This window comes from Pan troglodytes, chromosome 12 (assembly GCF_028858775.2).
Source record: "Pan troglodytes isolate AG18354 chromosome 12, NHGRI_mPanTro3-v2.0_pri, whole genome shotgun sequence".
Taxonomy (NCBI): domain Eukaryota; kingdom Metazoa; phylum Chordata; class Mammalia; order Primates; family Hominidae; genus Pan; species Pan troglodytes.
In genome coordinates this window covers 20,645,806-20,664,424 of record NC_072410.2, presented here as the reverse complement: position 1 = coordinate 20,664,424, position 18,619 = coordinate 20,645,806, and the positions used below count along the sequence as shown (strand labels likewise).

General features: G+C 41.1%; 2 protein-coding genes across 13 annotated transcripts in view; both read left to right on the top strand.

The window, feature by feature from the left end:
- The window catches only part of IL18R1 (interleukin 18 receptor 1), a 247,672-nt gene that overhangs the window by 10,968 nt on the left and 218,085 nt on the right, over positions 1 to 18,619 (top strand). For 2 of the 6 annotated variants that reach the window (XM_063788951.1, XM_063788946.1), the window contains exon 3: positions 1,106 to 1,349. The exons of the other annotated variants lie outside the window; for them this stretch is intronic. In XM_063788951.1, the coding sequence (XP_063645021.1) occupies positions 1,106 to 1,349 (244 nt within the window). The remainder of the gene's footprint in view (positions 1 to 1,105; positions 1,350 to 18,619) is intronic. 6 annotated transcript variants of the gene reach the window in all.
- LOC112208197 (ranBP2-like and GRIP domain-containing protein 4) overlaps positions 1 to 18,619 on the top strand; it is a 79,938-nt gene that overhangs the window by 10,386 nt on the left and 50,933 nt on the right. For 3 of the 7 annotated variants that reach the window (XM_063788938.1, XM_063788940.1, XM_063788939.1), the window contains exons 1-5: positions 1,106 to 1,349; positions 6,383 to 6,722; positions 13,661 to 13,728; positions 15,316 to 15,427; positions 15,871 to 16,023. In XM_063788938.1, coding sequence (XP_063645008.1) covers positions 6,648 to 6,722; positions 13,661 to 13,728; positions 15,316 to 15,427; positions 15,871 to 16,023 — 408 coding nt within the window. In that variant the 5' untranslated portion in view covers positions 1,106 to 1,349; positions 6,383 to 6,647. Of the gene's footprint in view, positions 1 to 1,105; positions 1,350 to 6,382; positions 6,723 to 13,660; positions 13,729 to 14,297; positions 14,429 to 15,315; positions 15,428 to 15,870; positions 16,024 to 18,619 lie in introns of those variants that run through there. The other 4 variants (XM_054678115.2, XM_063788941.1, XM_063788942.1 and 1 more) reach the window with 4 other exon arrangements.

Here is an 18,619-nt window from a genome sequence, read left to right as displayed (position 1 = left end):
AGGGAGAAAAGCCCCTTACAAAACCATCAGATCTCATGAGAACTCACTCACTATCATGAGAACAGCATGAGGGTGACTGCCCCCATGATTAAATTCAAGATGAGGTTTGGATGGGGACCCAGCCAAACCATATCAGAATACTTCTATCACATCACTTCCTCTTTATGTTGTGGTTAACAATTTTGAGTTAAAACCAGACTGCTGCTTTGAGAAACAAACCCTGACTATAGAGAGGGCATTCTGTCCATGTCCTAAGGGAAATGTTTCGTTCAATTTAAATACTCTCATCCTCAAAATGCGGTAAAAGTGCACCCGAGAGTCACTGGAGGGTAGATTATGAGAAAGACCCATTAATGCTGAACTTGAAGTACCACAAGTGCAGAAAGAGGGGAAGGAGCACCTATCCTGTGTAGACGATGGTTCAGATATATTTCCAAAGCCAGAGAATCTGGGTCAATTGAGAAAGAGGGAAAGTGACAGATATGCAAATTTGGATTGATATTATATTAGTGAATTCTTGATTATCCACATGGTGACCTACAGTAATAATAAATGTACACACACTGTAAGTTACATAGGCACACCTTTAACCATCCCCACACTTGCCAGGGAATGTTAGATAGGCAGGGTGAATGCAAGGTAAGTGAGATTTCTGATGGTGCAGAGGAAGAACGCCAAGGTTGCTAGGTTTCTTGTTTTCTTTTCTACTGAGACTCCTCAGCAGGGTATATTTTGAGGTAGGTATGGCAGCACTGTGACTTCTGTGGCTTTCCCTATGAAGAAGTTGTAATGTGTAATATTTTCTTCTAAGAGGTGACATAATTATCAGTCTTCTAGCTACGGTTGGTTAAGTTCTGATACCTTTCTGTTCGGGAGAAACTGTCAGAAGTTGTGTTTTCATCTATGTTCTGAAAGTGCCTTATCCTTTCTAGTGTTGGAAAGATTGATGCAAAAATAAAGAACCCACAGGAAATTGACACCGAGATTTCTCAGGACTTTCTTGCTAACCTTGCTTCTTCACCTAACGCATTAGGAGACCAAAAAAAGCTACCTTTGTCATTTTGGTTTTTGTTTTTATTTATTTTACTTTACTAATCTTTTGAAGAATCTTGTACTTCACGTCCCCACATTACTGTGGTTGAAGGGGAACCTTTCTATCTGAAACATTGCTCGTGTTCACTTGCACATGAGATTGAAACAACCACCAAAAGCTGGTACAAAAGCAGTGGATCACAGGAACATGTGGAGCTGAACCCAAGGAGTTCCTCGAGAATTGCTTTGCATGACTGTGTTTTGGAGTTTTGGCCAGTTGAGTTGAATGACACAGGATCTTACTTTTTCCAAATGGAGTGAGTAACCCTTTCTTTTCAAAATGTATTTCACAGCCCTCTTGTCCTTTGTTCAGCAACTCAAATATGCAGTAATCTGAAAGGTCAGATAATCAGCACATCTTTTTCTTTCCTACTCTTCCTATGACATGAAATACATTCTTTGTTATGGAACAAAATAAGTTTATCTCTCTCTGCTTATTTTCTTAGTGATCTTAATGAAAGGAGATTACTTTGATAGGATTTCCTTTTAGGGGATCCTTACCAATGACAAGTGACGATTGCATGAAAGTCAGTTTTAAAATTCAGCTGCTCATGTTGTCTACATGCCCCCAGTCAAATGAAATCAGCAGCTCGGACTTCACGATAATATTAATGTGTTGTGAATGGGGCAGTGTCAGCTTCCTGGGTGGCATCCTTGGTGGGGAGCAGGGATGGGGTTGATGCAGACACACACTAGTCCAGTCTGCAGGGGCTCACTGGGAGCCAGGTGGCAGTGCTAGTGGAGGAAGTGTGTGTCTGGCAGCCAACCGCAACCCACAGCTGGTGGCAGTGAGAGAGGGCAACACGGAAGGGCTTTGCATTTTACTCATGAGGTGGCCCTAGATTGTGCCAGGATACTCGAAATTGGGTTGCATAACTTCCATGAAATGAGCACAGCCAACTGAAAGCATCACCCACACTTATCGAACACGTTTCTTTTTAGATGTACCTACCTACATATGTAGGTAGTTTTATAGAGACTTGAGACTGACCTGTAAGAAATAGCTCAGGGCCAGCTGAAGGTGATGGTGTGTAGATTTCATATGTAGCAGATTTCTTTTAGAAGCACTTCTAGAGTGAGTCCTGATCATTATCAACCATGCTGTTGAGAGCAGAGTGAGCTACCACTGTGAAACCTTGGTAGCACTTCTGTGGTTTTGCACCAAATCAGGTCATTTTTTTTTTAGTTTTTATACATAGGAACTCCCAGGCATCAGAAAAAAATTAAATAAATCTTTTGATAAAAACCAATACATTTTTAGATGACCTTTTAAGAGTGATAATTACAGAAATGGGTCACAACTGGGATTTTTCATAACAAGCTAAGGAAGAATGAATACTCACAAATGGGGTAAAGGAAAAAGAACAACAAACACCGCCCCCCCCCCCACCACAAACTTCCAACTCCTGATTGAATGAAGGCACAATTTAAAGGAATAAGGTATTCTGGACAGGCCTGAGAGAGCACGTTGAGAGGAACAGCCCGGCATCTATGATCATCACTTGGAGATAACAGAAGCAAATGGCATTGGCCATCTTTCTGATATGGGTAGTAGAGAATACAGCCTGGCTTAGGAAGCAACAATGGAAGCAAGAGATTGAGGCAGGATGTCAGAGAGAGGTGTGGAGAGGCAGGGTAGCAGATAGGAGATGCTAAGAAAAACGAGGTGTCCCAGAGTGGATATTGCAGACTGATCACTATGAGAGTAAAGTGATGAGGAGAGAAGCAGCTTTGACAATGGCCTTGAAAATAAATGGGATTCTACATGGAAGCAGGTTGTTTTAGACACCCAGGAGCATAGAAGATACAGACATATTCAAATATAGCATAATTAGTAAGCAGTATTTACTGCAGACGTGTGTGTATACACATATGTGTTCTAACTTAGGTGTGTACCCCTTTGTAGTTTGATGTGGGATCTATCAGTGAACAGACTTTACACCTGAAAATTTCCCATTAGAACAGTAATTCTTTAATTTTTAGGAGTACATTGCTAATAATCAAATGCCACTGAGGACTGATAATTTAATCCTGCAGTGAAAATCACTTTATCCCACCAAATTTTAAGAAAGAAATCAACTAAGAAGGAAGGGGATACAAAAGGGATAGTTTTCAATGATAGAGATGAAGAAATGAAGGTAGAGGGAAATGTACACACAGAAATCTAATAAACCAATCCTAGGCTGACAGGCAGCAAGTTCAGCTTGGTGAGCAGCCTCGGAAGTGGGGGCTGGTGTTTATCCCCTGGTGTGTGTGGACAAAAATGAGTGGTTTTCATAACCAGGATGGGCTGGGCCTGCAGCAGGAAAGTGTGGTCACAGCTTTGGGTCAGTTGGCCTCAGTGTTAACCCCAGCCTTGGAGCTCCTGGATGGCAGGTGCAGTGTGTTGTTGATTGTTTCAGTGTTCCCAGCGCAGTGTCCTGCACATGGAGTGTCATCAGTCCTCTAGTATTTATTGAGTGTTAGGAATTGAGGATTACAGAGGTAGAGAACAATGTAGTCTGAAAAAATGGGGATATTCATGTACCCTATTCCTTTTAAGCAACAAGTCATAGAGATCCAGAAATCTCTATCTCTCCAATTCATTGAGGTCAAAGTTGGGGAGACATTACAAAAACACACTTGAGAAGAAGGTGCTGCCAATGGGATCCTGAATCCATTTCAAGGGCCAGGTAGCTCTATCATGTCCCATGGCCATGGACCCTCTGCCTATAACTGTGACAACAGCCTGCCACATTCTCCAGTCATGGCCAATCTTTTATAAATTCATGCCCAAGGTGAAGGGGCCAGATTCATTGGATTGTGAAAGTGTAGAATTGTGCAGAGCACTTCTGGCCTCTGGGGCCAAATAGATGTGCATTTGTACCCTGGCCCTATCTTGTAGCAAGTGTGTGGCCTGAGTGAGTTGTTTAACCTGTCTGAGATTTAGCATTCTCATCTGAGCCTAAGGAAAATAGTCATCTCCCTTGCATGTACATAGTCTAATACCTGGAACTCAGTAAGTGTTAGTCTTTTCTTCCTTCTATCCTATTGTAGACCTAAAGGGGAACTGGAAGAGCCTAAGGTGGGCACAAATGTGTCAGGCATAGAGGATAACTTAAAAACATGTGTCTGCTGTATTTAGCAAATAAATCTATACATCACAGGTGCAGTGGAAGCAAACATGAAATTTGAAACATTTTCTCTTTAAAAACTTCATTTAAAAAATACTGTATTGTTTTCCAATTCCAGATCACCTTTTGTTGTTGTTGTTGTTGTTTTTTTGAGATGGAATTTCGCTCTTGTTACCCAGGCTGGAGTGCGATGGCGCGATCTCCACTCACTGCAACCTCCGCCTCCTGCCTCAGCTTCCCGAGTAGCTGGAATTACCGCACCCAGCTAATTTTTGTAGTTTTAGTAGAGACGGAGTTTCACCACATTGGCCAGGCTGGTCTCAAACTCCTGACCTCAGGTGATCCACCTGCCTTGGCCTCCCAAAGTGCTGGGATTACAGATGTGAGCCACTGCACCTGGCCTAGTGATAGTCCTGATCACTAATTTCTGATCAGGAGTAACAACTATAAAATCTATTCACACTCACTTTTAGTCAGTAAGGCATTTAAAGAGCTAATTCAATTACACTGAGGGCAGCAACTCCAGACTTTGGTTTATTCAACAGTAAAAGAAGGGGATTGGAACAAGTTGCCTTGAGAAACAAAACCTAATGCATATATACACATATTTAGAAAACAACATCAGGAGTTTATAGACCTTTTGAAACCAAAGCCACCCTCCCATCCTGGGCCAAGACTCTCTGAACTTATCCATCAGTGAAGATCACTGAGGGTAATTGCTGAGAGAGAGTTAATCAGTGAAGCAACCCCATTAACCTGTCTATAAACCCCAGAGCTCATTCTTGAGCTGCTCCTGCATAGATCTGGTCCTGTTCAACGCACCAAAGATTGACAGCTGAACTGAGAGACCATCACCCACAGACACAACTGGCCACTGGGTGGTGCACAAGTCAGACAGAACTGAATAGTCCTGTGAAGACTTTGGACACTGAACTGACTTTGGAACCAGACTGCAGAATGGAGGGGTGGGAACTTGTGGCTTGAACCTAATCAGGTAGATTGCCTGGCCAAAATGAAAATACCTATCATCTCCATAGGATTTAATTTCATTCAATGATTTTTTTTTTTTTAGTAAATTTGCAATGTTTTACAGCCTTCCCCAAAATCTAATTCCAAAATATCTCTATCACCCCAACGAGAGACTCCATTCACATTGGCAGTCACATGCACTCCCGGATTTCCCCTCCGCCCAGCCCTTGGCAATCACTAGTCTACTTTCTGTGTCTTTGAGTGTGCCTACTCTGGATATTTCATATAAATGAAATGATATATGAGGTTTTGTGATTGGCACCTTTCATTTAGAAGAATGTTTTCAAGGCTGATTCATGTTGTAGTATGCATTGGTACTTCATTATTTTTTATGCAAAAGTAATATTCTATTGTATGGCTATACCACATTTTTCTTTGAGACAGAGATCTCACTATGTCGCCCAGGCTGGAGTTTAGTGGCTCTTCACAGGCCTGATCACAGCTCCTGCATGGATCAAGGAGCATCACTGCAGCTGCAAACTGCAGCTTCAAACTCTCCGGCTCAAGCGACCCTCCTGCTTCAACCTCCCCAGTAGCTGGGACTACAGGCACGTGTGTCTGTGCCCAATAATACCACATTTTAAAAATCCATCTTCAGTAGATGGAAATTTGGATTGTTTCCACCTTTTACTAATAAAAATAGTACTGCTGTAAACATTCATGTATAGGTTTTCTTTTGTTTTTGTTTTTTCTTTTTTTGTAGAGATGGGGGTCTCGCTGTGTTGCCCAGGCTGATCTCAAATTCCTGGACTCAAGTGATCCTCCCATCAAAAGCTCCCAGAGTGCTGGGATTACAGGCGTGAGCCACCATGCCTGGGCTGTATACAAGTTTTTGTGTAGACATGTTTACATCCAATTAATGAACACAGGATGTCTTTCCATTGATTCAGCTCCTCTTTAATTTCTTTCAACAGTGTTGTGTAGTTTCCAGTCTACAAGTCTTACACGTTTGGGTTAAATTTATTCATAATTATTTTATTATTTTTTATAATATTATAAATGGAATTGTTTACTTAATTTTACTTGAATTGTTCCTTGCTAGTGTATAAGTAGACAACTCATTTTTTTAAATTGACCTTGTATGGTACAATCTCTTTGAACTCATTTATTATCACTGATAGTTTAGGTCTTTTTTTTTTTTTTTTGAGGTTTCATTAAGGTTTTCTATACATAAGATCATGTCAAGACACCCTCAGACCACAGGGGGCTGCCAAGAGCCCTGCCGAGTGCAGCTCCAGCGCCCACGTCGCCAAGGATACACAGTGCTGAGGCAGAACGCAAGTTCGTCACAGTGGTTCTCCAACGGCTACACCGCTGCGTCACTGGCTTGTAGGCGCTTTCCTCTTGGAAGTGGCGACTGCTGCCGGGCTGAGCGGTGCTCTCACGCGTCTCGGGAGCCAGGTTGGTGGCGCGATGACGCGCAGCAACGCCGATGTGGAGCCGTACGTCTCCTCCTCGTTGCTGGGCTGCAACCCGTCGCCTCCAGAGGTGAGTGGATCTGGAAGAGACCGACGGCCTCGACCTGGCCGGGCGGCGGCCTCTCGACCTGGCTGGGTGGCGGCCCCGATCCGGCCCGGGGATCCGGCCCGGCGGCGGCCCCGACCCGGCAGGGCGATCGGGCGGCGGCGGCGGCGGCGGCCCCGACCCGGCAGGGCGATCGGGCGGCGGCGGCGGCCCCGACCCGGCCGGGCGATCGGGCGGCGGCAGCCTCCATGGTTTAGGCGTCATGGTTCCCGACGGGCGCTGCTCCCTGGCGAGCTCTGTTGAGGCGCCGGCCGGCTAGCGCAGTCCTGTGGGCGGCCTGGCGCTTGCAAGCGCAGGAAGAGTCCTGGGGGGACCGCGGTGGGCGGGAGACTGTTGGCGCCGGCGCTTCCTCTTTCTCCCGGCTTGTTCCCGACGGGAACGTGGCGGGATCCTGGCTCACTGCAGCGTTGACGTCCTGGGCTCAATCCGTCCTCCCACCTTAGCCTCCTGGGTAGCTGAGACTACAGGCATGCCAGCTACAGGCATGCACCACCATGCCCGGCTTTTTTCTTTAATGTAGAGATGGGGTCTTACCATGTTACCCAGGCTGGTCTCCAACTCCTGGGCTCAAGTGATCCTCCCGCCTTGGCCCCAAGTGCTGAGATTACAGGTGTGAGCCACTCTGCTCAGCCTGATTTTTTTTTTTTTTAAACAAGCTTAAAAAAAAAAAAAAAAAAGCAACCTTAGAGCCTTTCTGAGATTCTTAGTGGGGACCTTGGCTTCCAAAAGATTAAAAACCACTGGTCTAGGCAGAAGTTAGAATGTTCTTTCAACTACATAACTTTTACATTAAATAAAGTGGAGTGGTAGCAAAATTTTGAGGATTGGTTATTATGACCACCTCTCTTACACTTACAGAGTCTTCCCCCCCCGCCCAAATTTAAAGTCATTTACATTAGAACCTGGGGATTTCAGCGGAATATGGATTAACTAGTGAGTAACTTTGGAACATGTGAAGCTATTCTGTGAAGTTAGGTTTGAGTGAAATGACAAAACAGGGTGCTTTGGATAGAAGGTAAAGAATGGAGGGAGAAGAGGCAGTGGCTGTGAAGAATATAAAGAGGTTAGTATTCTCCCCCAGTTTGGCAGAGGCTGGCCATCTGTGAACTGCCCATGCTTTCTAGAATGTCTGAGTTTTGGAGTGTGATGATGTGTCTGTATATCATATCTTTCTAGTCTTCCATTGTGCTTTCATTTGTTAGTCTTCTCTTGTTTTGCCATTTTTCTACTCCCTCACATGTGCTTTTGCCCTTCTTAAAAATATTCTTCGTCTGTAATCCGAGCACTTTGGGAGGCCGAGAGACCAGCCTGACCAATATGGTGAAAATCCGTCTCTATTAAAAATACAAAATTAGCCGGGCGTGGTGGCAGCGCCTGTAGTCCCACCTACTCGGTAGGCTGAGACAGGAGAGTTGCTTGAACCCTGGAGGCAGAGGTTGTGGTGAGCAGAGATTGCGCCACTGCACTCCAGCCTGTGTGACAGAGCGAGACTCTGTCTCCAAAAAAGAAAAAAAGAAAAAATATATAATTCTTTCTCTAGTTTTTCTTTTTCCAGATGGCTTCTGTTTAGTTTTTCTATGTTCTGTCAAGTTGGTTTCTTATTCTGCTGCTGATTCCTACTTCTCAAAGGCTACTTGACAGCTCTTATTTTTATTTATTTGTTTTTTAGAATAGGGTCTTGCTGTGTTGCCCAGGCTGCCATCAAATTTTTGGGCATAAATGATCCTCCTACCTCTGTTTCCTGAGTACTTAGGACTACAGGCAGGCACCTTTGACAGCTGTTAGTTGTTTTTTCTGCCCTTTACATCTATACTTCATACTTCTGAGTAACACACGTATATACTTTTGTTATTTTTAATTTCCTTTCTCCCATTTTAGACATTTTCTTTTCTTTTTTTTTTTTTTTTGAGACGGAGTCTCGCTCTGTCATCCAGGCTGGAGTGCAGTGGCGCGATCTCGGCTCACTGCAAACTTTGCCTCCCGGGTTCACGCCATTCTCCTGCCCCAGCCTGTAGCTGGGACTATGGGCACCCGCCACAACACCCGGCTAATTTTTTAGTATTTTTAGTAGAGACGGGGTTTCACCGTGTTAGCCAGGATAGTCTCGATCTCCTGACCTCATGATCCGCCCGCCTCAGCCTCCCAAAGTGCCGGAGTTACAGGCGTGAGCCACCGCGCCGGGCCCCATTTTAGACATTCTGTACTGGCTATTATGCTCCTCCAAAACTGTCCTCAGACACTTTGGTTTGCCCCTCATTCTTTCAGTACTGTTATTGCAGTTTTTGTTTAAATGAATATTTAACATTTATATAAATATAAGGTAAATATTTTTGCATTTGAATTGCCCTTGTTGTGCAGTTTTGTTTTTCCTGGACTGAATAATTGCTTTATTTTTTGGTTTGCTTGTATGTTGTGTTACTACTTGCTTACTTAAACTCAGCAATTTACACCCTCAAATGTGGTCAAACTGGTCACATAATCCCATCAATTGCAGCTTAAAACATTGATTGATTGATTGATTGTCTGTCTACCTGGAATACCCTTACTAACTGACTTCTCCAACCAGGATTGGTTTTTCTTCCTCTTTGCTACACAGCTGTGCTCTTGGGACTTCCCTTTATCATCAGTTTGAGAATTCCCTTCATCTTTTTTCTGAGTTAGACCCTTTGTTTCTTGTATCTCATGTCCTCTTCATTTACTTTGTTTGGGTGTAGCATAGTCTCACTTGCTTTGAGGAAAAGTGGATGAGAGGTTTTTTTGTTTGTTTTTGTTTTGGGACAGAGTCTTGCTCTGTTGCCCAGGCTGGAGTGCAGTGGCATGGTCTCAGCTCACCGCAACCTCCGCCTCCCGGGTTCAAGCAATTCTCCTGCCTCAGCCTCCCGAGTAGCGTGATTACAGGTGTGCACCACCACGCCCGGCTAATTTTTTCTATTTTTAGTAGAGATGGGATTTCACCATACTGTTCAGGCTGGTCTGGAAACTAATGGTATGTCTTTAAAACGTCTTTACTTAATTTGGTTGATCATTTGGTTATCGAATTCTGAGTTTGAAATAATTTTTTTCACAATTTTGAAAGCATTGCTTCATTTTCTAGAAGTTCTGTTGTTAGGAGTCCGATGAGATTCTTGTTCTTGGTAACTTAAAGGTTTTCTGGAAGTGTCCTTTCAATTGGGAAACTCATTTCTTTCAGTTCTGTAGCATTTCTTGTATTATTTCTTTGACCATTTCTTACCCTTTTTTTAATGATGTTTACCTGAAAGCTGGAGTTTCTCTAATTTTTCTCTTATTCTCCTCTTTTGTTTGTTCTGCCTTTTGAGAGATTTCCTTACCCTTATGTTCCCGGGGAAGAAGATTGGGGAACTCATGGTTCAGTATCTAGACTTTTCCTCATTGTCCTGTATAATCACGGCCCTCACCCTTGTTGGGACTCCACAGATTTGGAGCTGATCAGATGGGTTTGTTGAGAACAGCAGCTTTTTTGGAGGATTTTAGGGGGAGGGAGATTCATTTGACTGTGCAAGATGGGTGACAGAGCAAGACTCCGTTTGAATTAAAAAAAAAGAGAAATTTAGAACTGCATAATGAAAAAGTAGGCCACAAACATTAAGTTTTGGACAATTACAATTACATGTCTATCTTACTGTGCAAGATAGCGATGATGTGGCATCTCTTAGGGTCTTACTGTTCCTGTTTTGAGCCCTGCATCAGTTCTTGATATTTGGCAGCTTAAGTGAATTCAGGTATTTGCTTATAGTGACATCTGCTGTCATGTAAAGAAGTACTGCTTGAATCAGATATTGTCCTGTTTACATAACATGGGCTGTGCTCCTTCCTAGCTGTGTATCTTTAAACAAGACATTTACCTGCTTGAGCTTCAGTTCCCTTGTAAAGTGAGCAGGTTAGAGGCAAAAGATCATATAGAAGAATAATTTGTAAAGTTGTTTAATTATCTTAAGATTGTCTACTTTAATAACATAGTTGGAAGCAAAGAAGGTAATGGAATTATTTTTCTATTATGTTTTGGCATTGTACCTTGAATCTATTTCTTCATTTTGAAAAGGGGGAACTGGCCGGGCTCGGTGGCTGACGCCTGTAATCCCAGCACTTTGGGAGGCGGAGGAAGTCAGATCACAAGGTTGAGAGATCGACACCATCTTGGCCAACATGGTGAAACCCCATCTCTACTAAAAATACAAAAATTAGCTGGGCATGGTGGCGTTGCCTGTAGTCCCAGCTTGTACCTGGGACGCAGAGGTTGCAGTGAGCTGAGATCGAGCCACCGCACTCCAGCCTGGCGACAGAGCAAGACTCCATCTCAAAAAAAAAAAAAGGAAGGGGGGAACAAGCCTTGTTCCTTTATGTGCTGTCCGGACTGTTGTGTATTATTTTTGTTAAGATTGCTATAGTTCTTTTTTTTTTGAGACGGAGTCTTGCTCTGTCGCCAGTGCTGGGATTGCAGGTGTTAGCCTGGCATTGAGCAACGTTTTGTAATTTAAGCATACAAGTCTCTCATCTCCTTGTTTACATTTATTCCCAGGCATTTTTTTCTTTTAGATGCGATTGTAAATGGAATTGCTTTCTTAATTTCCTTTTCTGATTGTTCGTTGCTGGTACAGTAGTCCCTTCTTATCCACGGTATTGCCTTACGTGGTTTTACTTACCTGCGTCACCCGTGGTCCAAAAATATTGAATGGAAGATTATATAAATAAACATTTCATGAGTTTTAAATTGCAAACAGTTCTGAATAACATGATAAAAATCTCACGGCCTCCTGCTCCGTCCTACCCAGGACACGAGTCATCCCTTTGTCCAACATATTCATGCTGTATGTGCTCGCCACCCGCTAGTTACATACTAGCCGTCTCAGTTATCAGATCAGTTGTTGGAGTATTGCAGTGCTTGTGTTCAAGTAACCCTTATTTTATTTAAAATGGCACCAAAGAGCAAGAGTAGCGATGCTGGCAGTTCACATATGCCAGAGAGAAGCCATATAGTGCTTCCTTTAAGTGAAGAGGTGAGTTTTTGACTTAGGAAAGAAAAAAGATCATATACTGGAGTTGCTAAGATCTATGGTAAGAACAAATCTTTTGTCCATGAAATTGTGAAGAAGGAAAAAGAAATTTGTGCTAGTTTTGTTGTGACACCCCAAACTGCAAAAGTTACAGCCACAGTGTGTGATAAGTGCTTAGTTGAGATGGACAAGACATTAAATTTGTGGGTGGAGGACACAAACAGGAAACATGTTTCGATTGATGGCAACCTGGTTTGGTACTATTCATCGTTTTGGACATTCACTGGGGTCTTGGAATTTCAAAAATAAGATGTTTGAGTAGCTGTATACTCTTTATCACATGGATGGAACATACTCTGGTTGTATCAGCATTTTTTTTTTTTTTTTTTTTTGAGATGGAATCATTCTGTTGCCCACGCTGGAGTGCAGTGGTGTGATCTTGGCCCACTGCAGCCTCTGCCTCCCGGGTTTAAGCGATTCTTTGCCTCAGCCTCCCAAGCAGCAGGGATTACAGGCGTGTGCCACCATGCCCAGCTAATTTTTGTATTTTTAGTAGAAAGGAGGTTTCTGTATGTTGGCCAGGCTGGTCTCGAACTCTTGGCTTCAAGTGATCCACCTGCCTCAGTCTCCGAAAGTGCTGGGATTAGAGGTGTGAGCCACCGCACCCAGCCTGGTGTGCATCAGCATTTTGGACTTTGGAGTTTATGTAACCAAGGAGCCAGGCTGTGGACCTCATTTATTACTTGAAGAATTCAATATTTATTTCTGCCTTTTTGACTCCTTGACTGTAAAATACTGATCTGATCTGTAGAGAGAACAGTACATGGACCAGGGAATCCTCAGTGCCTTAATAGATCCTAAGTACTTACTGATTCTTTCCCATAGAGGCTTACACATGGTAGGAGAAGAGATTTCTGGAATACCTTTCCCCCCCAAAGAAAGCTGGTTTCTTTTGTTTGTTAAGTGAGAGAGTGGTACCACAGGGTTTCCAAGATTTCCAAGGCTGATGAAAATTCTTAACTTCTGTTGTCTGCTTGTCTTTCTTTCTTGAATTTATTTTTTGTATGTTATGTATTTATTATTTAGAGAGAGGATCTCCCTGTGTCACCCAGGCTGGAGTGCAGTGTCACAGTCATAACTCACGGCAGTGTCAACCTCCTGGGCTCAAGTGATTCTCCTTCCTTGGCCTCCTGAGTAGCTAGGAACACAGGCATGCTCCACTATGCCTGGCTATTTTTTTCCCCCTGGAGACAGGATCTTGTTGTGTTGCACAGGCTGGTTTCAAACTCTTGGCCTCAAAGCTAGCCTCCCACCTTGGTCTCTGAAAGTGCTAGAATTAAATAGCATTAAAGTTGTGACCAACTGCACCCAGCTTATTTATGATGATGATGATGATGATGTTTGGGAGATTGGAGTCTCTGTCACCCAGGTTGGAGTGCAATGGCACGATCTCAGCTCACTGCAACCTCTGGCTCACTGCAACCTCCACCTCCTGGGTTCAACTGATTCTCGTGCCTTAGCCTCCCGAGTAGCTGGGATTACAGGCACCCCCCATCATGCCTGGCTAATTTTTCTATTTTTGTAGAGACGGGGTTTCACCATGTTAGCCAGGCTAGTCTCGAACTCCTGACCTCAGGTGATCTGCCCACTTCGGCCTCCCAAAGTGCTGGGATTACAGGCATGAGCCGCTGCACCCAGCTCTATTTTTTGTTTTGTGATAGGAAATTATAAAACATGGAATTATGCTTTTGTCAGGCTTTAAAAAAAACTTTTAAGTGAATGAAAATGGCGTATTTGAACATAAACTTAGGACAGATTTTTACTACTTTTGAAAAAATGTTGGAAAATATTTCTGTATGAAACGTAAAACAACTTTTAATTTTTTTTTAGAAGTCAATGAGAGAATTCTATTTTGCAAAGCTGCATTATGAAGCTAAAGAATATGATCTTGCTAAAAAGTAAGTACAAACTGTAACATGTATTCTTTTTTTTAAAATCAATGCCTTTTCTCATTTTCTTCTTTGAAATAGGTAAAAATATGTTATTAGTAGTTCTTCCTAAGTGTATTCTGGAATAAGGGATTTATCACTCAGACTGATGCTAAGGACCAGCCTAGATTCCATTGAGATTGAAACTGTAATTAGTGTTTTCTGCATGCTGCTGCTTTATACCAAGGGCAAGAAATTGTTTGGCTTAAAACACTTTTTCTAAAAATTGTCTTCTGTTGGAGTAAAAGAGGACCATGCCTATATCTTAATTTGTTTTTGGTTAGATATCTGATACCTTAATCAGATGGAAAATAGCAATGAATAAAAAATTAAACTGTAATTGTAAGGCAGGAGAATAGCTTGTATAAAAGATCTTTAATTGACACAATATGTGATGCTGTAAGGCTCTATCCTAGGGATAAGAAGCTTGGTGATTCTGATTTCCTGACTGGGAGTGGATTAAAGCAGGAAATTAAGAGGGAGGCAGGCTTTTTTTTTTTTTTTTTTTTTTTTACGCAGTATCTGTCTCTCTTGCTCAGGCTGGAGTGCAGCAGCTGGCTCCATCTTTGCTCACTGTAACCTCTGCCTTCTGGGCTCAAGAGATCTTCCCACCTCAGCGCCCCAAGTAGCTGGGGATACAGATGCGCACCACCACGTGGACCTGGCTAAGGTTTGCATTTTTTGGTAGAGACAGGTGTCACTATGTTGCCCAGGCTAGTCTTGAACTTCTGAGCACAGCAGTCTGCCTGCCTCGGCCTCCCATAGTGTTGGGACTACAGGTGTGTGTTACTGCTCCCAGCTGGGAGGCAGGCTTTTAAAGGCATCCAAAGGAAGTTGGAAATGCTGGTAAGAAAGGAAAATGGTGGTACATAAATTATGTAACTAGCAGCACTGTGACTGTTAACTCTTGTACCTTTTTACTGTGAGACTTTAATCCCTTAGTTTGGGTCTGGCCTAATTTCTCTGATCGTAATACTGTCAAGGAACCTAGAGGATATTTACTTATTTTAGTTGTTACTTGATTTGAGAAATGGAAATTTCCTGCATTTGGTACTGTAATTAGTAATTTTTCTTCTGTTCGATTTTAGCTGGATATAGTACTGTTAGAAATTACTTTCTTGCTTAAAGGGTAAATGTATTTCCCTTTGTTTGGGAAATTGTTGCTGTTTAGTATTTTGCATTATGATAACTTTAAAAATGTTTATTATAATCACTTCTAATTTATTGGCAAAACTGTTAGTGCTTTATTAAAATGTGATCAGGAAGAAAAAGCAATTGATATGTTCATTTATTATGTGTGGATAACACTGGAGAAAATTTTGGTAAATGTGACATTTAATGGTAAAACGAGTATGTGGTCAACTCTATGTACATGTTTTTAAGTATTACCCATTTCTTTCTATGAACACTTTTGAGTTATCTGTATGAATAGTGGTAGTTTTGAGTAACAATATAAACGAGTTTAGTGGTTGCTTTGGTTTAAGATGTATTCTTCGGTTAGCATTTAAAAGTACAGTTCTAAGTTTAATTTACTTTTGTATTATTTTTAAAAAACAGATACATATGTACTTACATTGATGTGCAACAGTGGGATCCCAGAGCTCACAGATTTCTGGGTCTTCTTTATGAATTGGAAGAAAACACAGAGAAAGCCGTTGAATGTTACAGGGTAAGTTATAGGATTCAAATATAGCCTTTGCATAGCCAAACACATGATGCCCAGAGAAATTTATATAAGTAAGTCAAATATATTTTATGAATATCATAAAACAGGCATTGGTATCATAGTACAGTTATGTGACACAGCTTGGAACAGATTTAGAATTGTTTAACACCTATAAATTGTAAGTCTAACACGGTCAGAAATGGTGTTCTTTTGTGTTTTTTGTATTCAAATGACACAAATATAATTTTTATTTGATTCATTTCTAGAAAATTCCAAGACACTTTTATTTTAACACCTTTGAAGTAACATGTTTTCTCTAGAAGTAGAATTTTTTAAGGGTTGGAGTGATAATTTTTAATCTTTATATATAAGTATATAAGTATATATACTCCTACATACATACATACAATTTATTTACTAATCTTTAATTTCTTTTCTGATATTAGCGTTCAATGGAATTAAACCCAACACAAAAAGATCTTGTGTTGAAGATTGCAGAATTGCTTTGTAAAAATGATGTTACTAATGGAAGAGCAAAATACTGGGTTGAAAGAGCAAGTAAACATTTCCCAGGAAGTCCTGCAATTTATAAACTAAAGGTAAACAAACAAAACATAAAGGGAGAAAACTTAAGACATAACCATTTCTAATATTTGGAGTTTAAATTACTTTTCAATAGCAAACCTTAAGCCCAGGTGTTTGTGTTTCCTTTAACATTTTTCTTTTAAAAAGTGTATTAAAACCTTTCTGAGCATCTACTGTCTTATTAGGCATTGTTATACTTTATAAGTGACATCTCATTTACCCTTCTGGAATAATTAATATTTTAGGGATTTTACAGTTTAGTAGCTGTAAACTAAGTAGAGCTAAGATTTACATTAAGTTCTGTCTGGTATACAATGTTTGCTTCATTAAGTGAAAATTACCTACAGGATGACAATTTAGGGATATTTTAAAGAAGTGTTTTCTAATAACTATTGTCTGAAAGTGGAAGGGATTGTATTTTGAGATAGTAAGGTTTTCAAGCAAAAGATAAAAGGTGGTTTCTCTAGTATATAAGACGTAATTACTAAAAATGGTAGGAAGTTCTTGCTAGTGTGTTGACTGGTCCTGATATTCTTTATAGAGTAAAATATAGTTTACTAAGCAACTGTTCTGGAGAAAATCTACACAAATATGTTTGGCAAACATTTAAAATGTATATTGTAATGTTTTATATATTAATGTATACTTTATTGTGTATGTACAATATAAAATTATAAATGTATATTTGCCTTTAGCTTCCTCCTACCCCCATTATATATGTTTCTGATAGAAATTTTAAAAAATTTAATTTTGAAATAATTATAGAGTTTTTTCACAGGAAGTTGCAAAGATTGCACAGAAAGATCCTATATGCTACTTCATTTTCCCCCAATGCTTATACAGTTTGAGCATTTAAAATCCGAAATCCTAAATGCTCCAAAATCTGAAATTTTTTGAGCGCTGACATGATGCTCAAAGAAATGCTCATTGGAAAATTTTGGATTTCAGATTTTCAGATTTGGGGTGCTCTACCTGCTAAGTATCCTGCAAATATTCCAAAGTCTGAAAAAGTTCAAAATCTGAAATACTTCTGGTCTCAAGCATTTTGGATAAGGGATACTCAATCTGTTTAACCCGACCAAAGCACAATATCAAAATCGGGAATTTTGACATTGGTACAATGTGTATGTATAGTTTTTCTTTCATTTTAACATGTGTAGATTCATACCACCACTGCCGTCAAGATACAGAACTACTCTATTACCACAGAGATCTTCCTCATGCTGCCCCTTTTGTAGTCACGCTATTTACTTCTCTTCACTATGCCTGACCTCTGGCAACCATTAATCTGTTCTCCATCTTCATACTTTGGTGATTTCAAAATGTTATGTAAATGTCATCATGAAATGTGTGACTTTTTTTTTCTTTTTTCATTGTTTTTGAGACAGAGTCTCGCTCTGTTGCCCAGGTTGGAGTTCACTGGCGCAATCTCGGCTGACTGCCACCTCCGCCTCCCAGGTGCAAGCGATTCTCCTGCCTCGGCCTTCCGGGTAGCTGGGACTACAGGCACATTTTACCATGTCCCGCTTATTTTTGTATTTTTAGTAGAAACGGGGTTTCACCATGTTGGCCTGCCTGGTCTCGAACTCCTGACCTCATGTGATCTGCCCACCCCAGCCTCCCAAAGTGCTAGGATTACAGGCGTGAGCCACCGCGGCCAGCCAAGCATGTGACCTTTTGAGGTTGGCTTGTTCAGTCAGCATAATACCATTTGTGATCCATATTAAGTTTTGTATATCCATAGTTGGTTCCTTTACTTTTGAGTAGTATTTCATGGTCCACAATTTAACCATTCAGTTTTTTTATTTTTATTTTTTTGAGACAAGAGTCTTGCTCTGTCACCCATGCTGGAGTGCAGTGGTGCTATCTCGGCTCACTGCAACTTCTGCCTCCCGGGTTCTCAGGTGATCCACCCACTTTGGCCTCCCAGAGTGCTGGGATTACAGGTGTGAGCCACTGTGCCCAGCCTTAACCATTCACTTTTGAGGGGCATTTTGGTTATTTCTAGGTTTTGGCTATTGTTCAACTGCTATGAACAATCATGTACAGATTTTTGAAGCTGAAAAAGCATTGAAGATGCTTCCAAAGATAAATATTACTGATAAGTTTTTCTCCCCAGTAATAAGCAGCTGGATTTTAAATATTAGTCTAAAACGTGAGGTCTAATTGTGCAGATTTCTTTACTCTCTTAGGTGTTATGCCTCAAACATAACTCCCCTATTGGGCGTGGCAATCCAGTTAATCTGGTGTCAGTAGTGTTAAAGAACATATGTAATGGCAGGAGATTCTTTTCTTGCAGTGTAACAAGTTAGATACTTTGAAGCATTCTTTAAAGATTTTCTTTAATAACTTGAAGGCACTGTTACACCTTTCCTGTATCAGATTTTTTTTTTTGGAATTGAAATCCATGAGATTTATAACTGTCATGCAAAGTAATTCCATTTCTCCTAAAATTTAAGGCTTGCTAAGGTAAACAGTTTCTGACATTTGTTTAATGAATGAGAGTATTACTGTTGAGAAGGCTTTTTCTCTCAAGTATGAGATAGAACTTTTTAAAAGCACTCATAGTGGTTTTTAAAAAAATGTTTAACATAGAGTCAAAGACTAGGG